This window comes from Leptosomus discolor, chromosome 4 (assembly GCF_034619465.1).
Source record: "Leptosomus discolor isolate bLepDis1 chromosome 4, bLepDis1.hap2, whole genome shotgun sequence".
In the NCBI taxonomy this organism is placed as follows: domain Eukaryota; kingdom Metazoa; phylum Chordata; class Aves; order Leptosomiformes; family Leptosomidae; genus Leptosomus; species Leptosomus discolor.
In genome coordinates, this window is record NC_141394.1 from 73,473,752 (window position 1) to 73,485,805 (window position 12,054).

General features: G+C 38.8%; 1 protein-coding gene across 3 annotated transcripts in view; it reads right to left on the reverse strand.

Moving 5' to 3' along the window:
• FAM193A (family with sequence similarity 193 member A) overlaps positions 1-9,100 on the reverse strand; it is a 46,490-nt gene extending 37,390 nt beyond the window's left edge. The window contains exons 1-4 of one of the 3 annotated variants that reach the window (XM_009950902.2): positions 8,999-9,100; positions 6,449-6,615; positions 6,015-6,182; positions 2,110-2,344 (exon numbers count right to left, since the gene is read on the reverse strand). In XM_009950902.2, coding sequence (XP_009949204.2) covers positions 2,110-2,344; positions 6,015-6,182; positions 6,449-6,615; positions 8,999-9,085 — 657 coding nt within the window. In that variant the 5' untranslated portion in view covers positions 9,086-9,100. Of the gene's footprint in view, positions 1-2,109; positions 2,345-6,014; positions 6,183-6,448; positions 6,616-8,995 lie in introns of those variants that run through there. The other 2 variants (XM_009950901.2, XM_086464922.1) reach the window with 2 other exon arrangements.
• Positions 9,101-12,054: the final 2,954 nt, after the last annotated feature.

Sequence of the window (12,054 nt, forward strand, 5' to 3'; positions counted from 1 at the left end):
GAGGGCTCTTCTGTACTGACCACAGTCTTTCCAGCTTGCTCTCAGTATAATCTGTCACTCTCTGGTAGGGCACAAGGCTTTAGTTCCTGCTCTTGAACTTGGCTAGTTAGCTGGATTCCTTTGAAAGGAAGGACAACTGTTCATCATTTCATTGAGAAATTAGTTCCTCACAGGTGGAGGTTAGAGGCACTATATGCCTTTGTACAGCATGCTACACAAACAGGTTTTACTGTTCGCGGTTTTTATATGTTTTTTCCTACTTAAAAGAGGAAGGTTGCACCAAGTTTTGAGATCTTGACTGCCTTTTACGTATTCTAGCTGAAGTGATTCCTTCCTCCATAGTGCACTGGTATCTTGAAACAAAATCACAACGCACACTGAAAAGGGTAATGACTCTACTACCTGTACTGAAAGCTGTGACATACTATTCCATTTAATAAATCTAAGAAATTTATGACAAGAGACAGTATCCTACATTCTCACATTTCAGTTTCAGAATGTCACAGCTTAGTAGAAAGAAGTTTTCTGTACTTAGTGGGCTGCAGAAGGAAAAGGACAAGAAAAGTCTGGAGTATTTTGTGTTTTCCTACACTTTTTTTTTTGTTGTTGTTTCTTTTTACAAGACAACAGGATTTTTATTTAACTTTGAATTTTGTCAGAAAAGGGGTAGATAATCGAGTTCAAGTATCTTCTTTCTCTTTATGGCCACTACCTCAACCTATTCTAGCTGGGAAGTTTTCATGACTAGTAGCTCACAATAATAACCATGGGGAAAAAAATAATTAAAATATTATTTTCTGATCAGTTACGTAATTCTGGCACTAACGGGCTCATTGTTGGCGAATCTACTTTGAGAAAGCTAACATTTGTACTGTAATCTGTCCACTTTTCAGCTGAACAAATGTCTAAATTCCAATGCAAATTGACCTGAAGAGTAATCTTCTCTCAAGCACCTTGTTAGAGACTTCATGACTATTAAAAGCAGCCAATAAACTGGAGAGGGCAGTGACCTCACATCTGTATCTAAGTGATAAAACCGGGGAAGACAACACAGACAATAGCACATATAGAGCACTGACAACAAAAAAAAGCATCAGATATGCTCAAGTTTCTTAATAGAAACATCTTCCTGCTTTGCCAATTCAATGTTACCAACAGCCTTACCTCAGTAATGACACTCTGCTTCCCCACCATTTTATATCCTTCCCACCAATGGCCATCATAGTCTTGTTATTGCCTATTCTTTTTCTCTATATGCATAGACAGTCATTTTCAGCTAACTGGCAATAAACCCCAAATTCACCAGTTTATCCACTTTTTTTTTTGCTTGCACAAAGTTTACACAAGAGAAGGGATGCACAGGGTAAGGATATTAACAAAGGATGTACAGGAAAGGATTACTAACAAAACAGGACTAAGAACCTTCTCAGCCCTTAATCAAATAGAATTACAGAATTTGTTTACTGTATTACTAACTCATGATGGACAGTTACTCAAGAAGAGATTTTTAAGGCTATTATTTATTTTCTACTTGACAATATAATCCCAAGTCTAACATCACAATCTGTTGACAAAACAAGCATTTAAAAAAGAACGAGAACTTTAGAAATAATAAATAACACAGCAAATTAATTCTGATGCAAGAGATCATCTTTTCAAGTAGCCATTCTTGCTTACAAGGGAAAAGAAAAATTGAACATTGAAACAATTTAAGTTAGTGATACACATAAAAGTTTGTGTTCTTTAAATGCAGTTGTCAAGAGACCATTAAAGATTAATAGAGAAGTGTTCCACACGCTTTCAAAGGCATTATGTAAAATTTAGTAGACCTGCTTAAAGATCAGTTTCAGAGTAAGTGCCACGAACGGCATCCCACCTTTTCTTTACAAACAAGATAATTTTGTCAATTAGCTGTAAGAGTTTCCTAATCTACATTTCTGAAGAATTAAATTTGCATTTGCAGAATCTCCCTGTCTCCAAGCATGCACAAACAAACAAAACAAATCTTATAATTTACAAGCCACAGAAGACACCTGAAAGAGCCCAGAACAGCTCTGCTAGCATTACCTCTAGCAAGTACAAGCATATAGGTTATTTTTTCAGTCTTACCAGAGTAACTAGAAAGGCGCTGATTGTACATGCTGCCTGACAGAGTGCACTGTATTCTTCAAGTAGTAGTGAGATGAACTGATGTGCCTGTGGTGGCCCCTGTATTGCTAATGTTGATGCAACTTTAGATCCCAGTGACAAGTGTCTGAGCAGACGAACCTTCATTTCAAGAACATATTCTCTAGCTTGCTGTTCCAATCGTTGGTAAAGCTGATACGGATCTCTTTCACAAAGCCTATATTTTTAGAATATTAGTGACCAAAAAAGAGAAAAGCATGTAATCAACAATTTTCACTTTCCTAGAAATGTTTACCAGTTACCATCATCATCATCAAAAAGAAACAATGGCTAGGGTTTATTACAGGACTACCTTAAATCTGGGAGAACACAGTCCAGTTCCCCGCTTTCACATTGGGGAACTGAGCTCCTATGTAGCTTCAGGACTAGGATGCTTGCACACCCGAGGAACAAATTAATTTAGGACCTCAGCATTTCACTTCAACTTGTGAGCTAAAACACCCCTAAACTTGACTCAATTTGCATACAACCCTACGGACACCCAGACTGTTCAGACAAGTTTCTTCACAACTTCTCCATGTTGTTACATACAGCCCTAATAGATGTCCCAGTTGGAACAGGCAGTCCCAGGCCCGATTAATATTGTGTAGAAGGACAGGCATTTATTTCAAGTCTTTGAAGGAGTTTGACCTGTTCAGAAGAGAGAACAGGTCTAAATACATACTAAGCAAACTGGACCTGGTGACTGCTTTGGGGGACCCTTTTCTTGTTGAGGTGAACTGAAAAAAGACATCTCTCATCAAGCTTTGAAGACACTCATTCATGAAAACTCCTCACCTTCACTGAGATTTTCTTACCCCAAGTGGCAGATCTTCTGTACAAGGCTATTTTTTTTGCACGTTTTAATAAAGCTGCGCCACCACATAGCAGAGGAGTGGGACTCACAAAGTCACAAAGAACATCCTTCATGGAACATGACTTAGGGCACTCTACTGTGGTAGTGCCTAACTGCAATTATTACAAATGACTGGTGTATTTTATTACTTCACTTTTTTAAAGCTAGAATAGTGACCAGAATTTGGGACTCATTTGTCCCCGGGAAGCACACTAACATTGAAGCTCCAGAACCATATTGCCCTCCATGCACTCAATTCAGCCACCCAATACCTGCAAGACTTGTCACTGTTAAGACACAGCTTCAAAGAGCATCAAGGCTTCCTGCTAAGGACAACGTACAGCTGACTAAGTCTGATACTCTCCCGGAAGCAAGACATGGGTTTGAACCACCTCACACAGAAGAAAACTGAACACGACGGCTGCTTTGAAGCACTTTAGAGCAAAATCGTACTATTTAAAGTCCTGTGCATGGAGTTTAAGCACTTGTCTCAGTTTTTTTTACAGCGCAGGGAGGTGGGGAAGAAGAAAGGGATTAGGTAAGTACTTAAGAGTTAGACAAATAAAAGTCTGCTGCTATCTAGTCCCTGCTCTTCCCTCATCACTCAAAGCACAGTACTATCATATTGCCATGAAGTGCTCCAACATACAATAGGGACAGTACTTGGCACCACTACCTACTTTCAAGTAAGAAGACCAGATAGCCTGTTTCTTGCCAGCTGTGTCTAACACAGCTGAGTATAGAATGAGGAATTTCTGCTTTTTAAACACAGATTTACTTGGCCACAGCATGACCTTTGGCATGCTACCTACATGGTTTGTTCGGGGTTTTTTTGGTTTGTTTCGCTTTTACACTTTCAATACTTACATCGACTAGCTTTGTTAAAAAATTTTGCATGACATGAGCACCACAGACTGGACACACTGGTGTGTGTGTTCAAACACAGTATCCTAATTTTATTTCAAACTTTGGAGAACTTAAGAAACTCAAGAAAAAAATACTCATATTGATATTTAAGGTTTCCTTCTTTGAGATCCAGTTTCTGCCTTTGCATTTTAATAATCTCTCTCAAAAGTGAAAAACAGTTCTAGAGAAATCAAAGTTCCCAAATACATAAGAAAGGTACACAGTATGTGTTCCAGTTTCCAAAATTTTTCCATTAAAGAGAGACTGCATTAAAAAAAAAAATCAACCCCCATTTTAGCTGTGATTCAGTTTTAATTACCTACACACTATGCAACATTTAAGCGTCTTTGATTTCAAAGCCTATGTTGCATATTTTGATCGCTTAAATAAACAAAGTGTGACTAATAGGCATACTATATTACTCTACATTTACACAACTCATGTTCAAACCAAACACTCAGCTTTTATATAACAGAAGTGCAATAAGCTTATTTAAGCACCTGTTAAGGCTGATTCAGGAGTATAGTCATATAAAGAGCAATGCTAGGTTGCTATAATCTTTCAAAAGCTTCTTCACCTCACCAGAATTTAGCTTCAACTAGAAACTCCACATCACTACAGTTTGTCAGACTAGTCAGACCTTAGTATATTTAGTTCGTACAGAACCAAGGAGAGCAACTATTCCTTGACCACACATTTGGTTAGACGGAAACCAAGATGAACCTCCTGGAGCACTTTAAGGACAACCACACTATTCTCAAAAGGAAATAACCCACATCTGACAACCTCATTAAGTACATCTTCAACTTCAGACCTAGAAAAGCTACTATTTCAACTTCTGAAATAAGAAAGAGGTTCTTAGATTCCACCTCATCTAGTGATCAATGGCCAATATTACTTATTTTTTTTCCTTGAAAACTCTCTTCTAGCTGTTACAACTACAGTAAGATGAAAGTACTATTATAATCTGGTTAGTTCAACAAAGTAAGATTTTCATGTGCAGCAACTAAAACTAAACTGTCTTATTAACAATAATCATATCAAGGTCTTTCGAAGAACACGATCCTGGGACCCTTCTGTAAGTGAAGAGTTCCGCACTTGGGTCACAACCACCTCATGCAACGCTACAGGTTTGGGGAAAGAGTGCCTGGAAAGCTGCCCGGCAGAAAAGGACCTGGGGGTGCTGGTCGACAGTCGGCTGAACATGAGCCAGCGGTGTGCCCAGGTGGCCAAGAAGGCCAACAGCCTCCTGACCTGTATCAGAAATGGTGTAGCCAGCAGGACTAGGGCAGTGATCATCCCCTTGTACCCGGCACTGGTGAGGCCGCACCTTGAATCCCCCACTCAGTTTTGGGCCCCTCATGACAAGACAGACATTGAGGTGCTGGAGCGTGTCCAGAGAAGGGCAATGAAGCTGGTGAAGGGCCTGGAGAACACGTCTGATGAAGAGTGGCTGAGAAAGCTGGGGTTGTTTAGCCTGAAGAAGAGGAGGCTGAGGGGAGACCTTATCACTCTTCACAACTACCTGCAAGGAGGTGCGTGTCGGTCTCTTTTTCCAAGTCAAAAGTGATAGGATGAGAGGAAATGGCCTCAAGCTGTTCCAGGGGAGGTTTAGACCGGACATTAGGAAGAACATGTTCACTGAAAGGCTTGTTAAGCACTGGAACAGGCTGCCCAGGGAAGTGGTTGAGTCACCATCCCTGGACGTATTTAAAAGAGGTGTAGATGTGGTGCTTCGGGACACAGTTTAGTGGTGGACCTGGCAGTGCTGGGTTAATGGTTGGACTCTACAATCTTAAAGGTCTGTTCCAACCTAAACAATTCTATTATTCTATAATTATATGTTAATATTCCTGTCACAAACAGCATACACATTTAATAGCTTCCCATGCATTCAATCTAGAATTTAAAAATTCTACATGAAATAGAATAGACTGTTCTGACTTTTCATTCTGGGAAAGAGGCAATCATTCTAAGCAGCCAGACGGTAAACAACATTCTATTAAAAGGCAATATTCCAAACTACCTAAAAACTAATTCTAACAATCCCCTTAGCAATTAATAGATATTTTTCAAAGTGCTATACCTATCCACCAGCTCTTTCATTCCTTCTTTATCTGGTACCAAAGACTGGTCTTGGTCATCTGCCAAGGGGGTCCCAGCTTGACGATATATACACCGAACCATGTATCTTACTTCTGACCAATAATTTTGAAGCTGCTGAGGTTCACGTTCAGGCTCTGCTGAATTTTCTCTGCGAACAATGAAAAAAATAATTACTGTATTTGTACCTCACACAGGTGTATGGATTCCTACCATTGTGAAGATGCTCTTCAGGAAAAACAATGTACATCTGAAAATGCCTAAAATAAAGTATAGAAGTGGATAACAGCTGCCATCCGTAAGTTACTGTTATTGTCAGCCTATTCAAAGAGTTTAACCACACACCAACAAATAAGCCACAACACTGCCCACAGTCTGACTGCAGGCACCGTGCTAGAGTTTGAATTTAGTTCTTACCTGCGCTCATTACAGGCCTCACAGTTGCATGCTATGTCTGAAGGAGAGGAATTGCTAAGATCTGCAGCAGGCACTGTCTGTGCACCAACAGTTATTCTTCCTCCTCCTACAGATTCCTGCTGTGATCCACTGTTTCCAAGAGGCATGTGCAAAAGGAAATCTTGGCTCTGAATGGAAAAAACACAGGTAGCCTTCAGTTTGTAAGGTAAGAGTCTGAAATGTTAATAGGTAGGCAAATATTAAAGTGGCAATTCTTAGTGCTGAATATATTTGGGGAGGACACTCAACCAGGCACAAACAATTTACCTTCAAAAAGCTTAATAAGTGCAAGATATGGACTGAGAAAACCAATGACATAAACATAGTTTCATTTCCAGTAAGCAAAATACATTGGTTATAATTATCATCTTTATGTACTCCAGCATAAACAATGAACTAAGCTAAAGGAAGGCTTGCATCATCCATGATTAATCATAAACTAGTAATATCTCTTCAGTCTTTATTTGACAGTATGGTTGACTTCTGTATTTCAATAATCCCTTCTAGCAAAAAGCATAAAATCTCCTTGTTTATAACAGCCAGACATACTACTTCATAGTAATGGATGTTAGAAAGCTGCTGTCACTGGGAATGGATGCTATGTCCTGTGTACAGTGCTGCTCAGTACTAGCAGATGACACAAACCTCTCTTCCAAGCAAGGCTGCTGGTATTTTGGTCTCCAGTTTCTCTCCCTTCTCCATGCTCCAGCCCCATTACATACCACACTTCCCTCCTGCACCCTCCCCAGGTTGCTACCAGCTTCCTGTGGCACCAGGCAGAGACCCCTCGCACATTAGGAGCGTAACTGAAGGGGTTTTGTTCGTGCTTCACCCCAGATCCTGGAACAGGATGCAGACACAGGTCAAAACGAACCTGCATGCATTTGTGGCCAACAGCAAGACCACCTCCTGGGGAGGATGCTGAGGCAAACCAAGCTAGGTAACAAGAGCAACAGCAACCTGAACACAGCATCTATAGTAAAACCACTTCGACTCTGGCTTGCAGTGACCAGTAACAGATTTTTTTTTTTTTTAGCTCATTTTGGTTTGGCGCCCCCCCCCCCCCCCCCCCCCCAGCTGGTTGCTCTAATTTCACTAGCCACCTAACACATTTAGTTGTTTTTCCAAGCCAAGCTTCCCAACTTGAAAAATCCTTTTGCTGTTTGCTTTCAAAAATTCCTCTTTAAAAAAGGAAACAATTGCCAAATCAAAAAGTACTGAAGATTTTTATTTTACCTGGAGTATCTATAACTTAACAAGATGTTTAGGAAGCAAATCCTGCCTTCCTTGCACTTGTAGAACACTTATTTTCTTTACCAGTTCATTAAACAGAGCTTAAATATGTAAAAAATTTTGACTCAGTTGAATAACATGCTTCAGTCTTGCTGTGCTTTGAACTCTCTAGGACGCGCATGCCATCAGACTACCAGTATAATTCCCTTAGATGCCATCTCCTTTAATTAGTTTTACTAACCCTTGCTAATAGCAAGAATATCAGCATACACTAGTTGTATACAAGTGATATACTCTTAAATTTTCCTTACGAAAAACTACGTTAACTGGGCTTTCAACATGAGTTTAACAACATATGCTATACAAAGATAACCTTCCTTCACACTGATTTGTTCACTGAAATAAAAATCTATAAGTGCCTATGGGCATGTGCACAGTATGTTAGCTCTCTACAAGATGTCAGCTGGAATCTATAATGCTTCCAATTATTGGAAGTGTGGCTTCCCAGATGAGTTGTGAAGATTTCATTCTGCAGTATAACGTCACAGTTTACTTCTAATGGGGTTTGGCTGGACCTGTCAATCAATTTTTTGCATCTTTCCGCTACACTGAGTGCAGCTCTTAAGTGAGGTTGAATTCTCATTTGAAAAGATATTTTAACACTTAATTTAGAAAATAATCACAACTTGAAATATTAGCACCATGTATTAAATCAGTGTTTGGAGTACTACAACAAAGAATACTAAATTGTTATGTGCATACTATATAAAGTCGTGCTTCTTCATTAAAAAATATACAGGAAAGAAAAGACAACAGAAGTGAGACATGCAGGAAGGTGGCAGTGCAATTGTAGTGACTTAAGAACACTGCTCAAGAACAAGGAAAATTCAGATAGCTTACCTCACAAAGGGGGGAAAGGACACATAATCAGACAGACAACAGAAAAAAGTGTAATGATTAAAGTTGTACTGGTAAGAGGAGAAGAAACAGAATTTAAGTAAAGGTGAAAAGGGCAAAGTATGAGATCCAATAAATTGAAAGGGCAAAAAACCAGCAAGAAAATAATCCAAGAATTTGATTCAAGACTCAGAATCAGAACTCCTCCTTTTTGGAACAACTTGCCTGTTCAGTTTAGCTCATAGGAAAACCAACTCAAAATCCTCTAAAAAATACTTCCTAAGTGTTCACAGTTCAAGTGGTTCCAAAGCACAAAGTAGCATTCAGACTATAACAACGTCTCTTCTTAGTTGACCGAACTGAAGTACTTCAACTTACCACAAGAGATTGCTCTATTGTAGCATGCCTTTCCTCCTTTTCGACTGTTCGCCGACAGTCTGGACACACCCACAGTGGAAGGTGTAGCATACTGTTTGCTTTTGGAGATGTGGAAAGTGCCGTTTTGCTAGAATTTTTTATTCCGCTCTCTGAAAGCGAAGCATCTTTTCGTTCACTTCTACAAAGAAGACAATGCTCGCCAGTTGTATATGGTGCCCTTTGGCCCAAGCCAAAGGTAAACGGTGTCTACAAACAAATGTTTTGATAGAGAACTGATTAGTCACAGAATATGTACCAGAAAAATACCTTATCCTGGTATTTCAAAAAAATAAAAATATTTTAACAGTCATTATTAAATGGGGAATATTTCAAGTGTCCCAAGATCACAGCAGTCTTAATAACCATCTGGCAAACAATTCTGATTATGAATACACTCCCATTTAAAAAGCAATGTTTCCAGAAAGCATGGACTACAGCCTTCCCCTCTAAAATAATTCATCTTGGATGCAATAATCCAGCAAGTAGAAAGGGATAGTAAAACTCCCTTGACTGCTGTCAGTCTTACAGATAAAGAGAAGAACAAGCTCTTGGAAATTCTGTGTCACCTCCTTTTTTAATACGAACTGAAACAAAGACACTTTCAGCTAAGCTTGTTACAAAATAAAGGCTTAACTCAGTTTTAACAAAACTGATCAGTAGTGTCTTAAAATCCACTATCAGCTATTGAATAAAGCAGACTTGGTAACTTCTGAGGACAGAGGCAGTTCAAAACCTAATTTCTCTTCCAAGACGCTCCTGTGCATGAAATTATGCTTCAGCCATGAAATGTTGATTACTCACCAAGACTGATACTCAAAAACATGTCAAACAGCACAAGACAAAGAGAACCCAGCTTTACAAGACATAAGCAAAGTTGTAATGAATGGAACAAAACATCTCATAATGGCAGAATCACAGATTTGTCTGATCATATTACAGCTACTAGCCCTGCCTTAATTAGCATATCTTCTATGTAAGCCTCAAAACAGTTAAATTCTTTCTCTAAGTAAAGGCAAATTTAAATAAGTCATTCAAGCATCCCTCTAGATACTGCTCCAACTTCAATACTAACAAAAACACTGCTTTAAAGATGTTATCAGGCTGAACTGCACAAGCACAGGTGAAAATGGCAAAGGACTGGTTCAAGCTATAACACAATTCTCTAACCCTATTCTTGTCTTTGCAGCAACAAGAAATCCATTCCCTATTGCTGACATCTAAAGAAAAACAGCACAGCTTTAAAAACTCTGATTTTTGTGTTCTTTGCATTTATAAAACTGACAGACTCAGCAATATGGAAAAAAAAGTGAGAATTCTAGATCTAAAAAAAAATACACTGATCTCCACAAGTATCTCCTTATCTTTGAGAAGTTCATGAGTAATTTAAGTTAACAGATGTACTAAGAACAGCTAATCTCTTTACTCATTGATGCCGCTTGAAGAATTCCCAACTAAGCACTAAGGCAAAAAAACCCCACAACTTCTCCAGGTGTCTACTGCAGGTTTTCAGAAAACATTCTCTGCCCCCTGAAAGGCTGGGACCAACCATCCCCTCATTGGCTCTACGAACAAACAGATTTCTCAAGTTAGAAATTCCTCTTGGCTGACCTGTGTTCAACTCTGATCTTATTAATGCCTAAAACCCTGCATGCAGGAGGCCATGGCTGCTCATCCCCTCAGCCCTGAAAGATTCCTTGTTAAAATAAACTTTTTTGAAGACAGATTAAATCTCTGTTGGAATGATGATGTCATCTTTATAGTGATTGCAGGCAAATCCTTACAAATGTCATCTGCAGGACATCTTCTAACAAGTAGGAAAAGCAGAGGACAAAAAAAGTAAAAGTTCCAAAGTTAAGACAACCTGACACTTACTTTTTTGCAAAGTTAATGGTCATGGTAAAGATATCCCAGCCATGCTGCATGGAATTCTAGAAGTGAAGTCTTATGTGTATAATTCGTTTCAAATTGCACCACGATCACTATAAAAGCCATGGCAAATACAGTAGGAATAAAAATCTTAATTCTGGACAACCAACAGACTCAGCAAAACCCTAATGATCTCCCAACCGGGCCCGTATTTACGACAGATTTGAAGTTCAAAGGAAAGCACTTGGTTCCTAGAGCACAATGCAAATCAACTGCTTAGAACGTAAATGTCTAAGCAGTTTATTTCTAACAAAATTGACAGTTAGAACCTTGACCATAAGCATCTCAGATTCCAATTATACTCCCTCAGATTCATACTAAAATGAAGATATGAATTGCAGTTTCTTGTTTATTTAAAAGATGATGAATGCAGTGAATGTTCATGTTACCATTTCAACAGCAGCAGTAAACTCTCCCTGGATTGGGTAAGCTTGGAATTAGGTCACACATACATTTGCATGTGTCTTCAGTGTAATCAGAGCAAAGCATACATTTTGAGAAAAGCAAGACATTTTTCCACTAGCCAAGCTTCAAAAAAACGTGTGATGCATCTCTGCAAGAAAACACCCAGTCTCACTTCCTCTCTGAAACATGTTCAGATACAACATTCAAAAATGAAAGCTGGAAGTAGGACAAGCCAGAACAGAAATAACTGCCTCTCTGCTATGTATTTAGATTTATTTCCAAGAATAACTTTATTACCATAGAACTGCATAGCTTTTTTTTCCCCTTACATCTATGTCCAATTTTAAGCTTATTATAACAATAACATTTTACTTCAGAAATAGTAGCTTTCACTGCTTTTTAAAGCTTGAATGGTGAAGTCATCAGAAACTGACTTCAGTTAGCCAAGTCCCAATCTCAAACAGAAATCTTTTTCAAGAGTTTTCTCTAGTACATTTAATACTGTTTAACACCTTCTCCCATTAGTAAATAATTCTGCTATCATATACACCCACAAAATTTGGCTGCACATACCTGAGAAACACCTGTGAACTCTGATCCAACAGAAGTGTCTGTAAACTGTGTACCATTTAGCGAAACCTGGAAAAAAATTAATAGCACATCGGTTACAATAGCACGAAAATAATGAA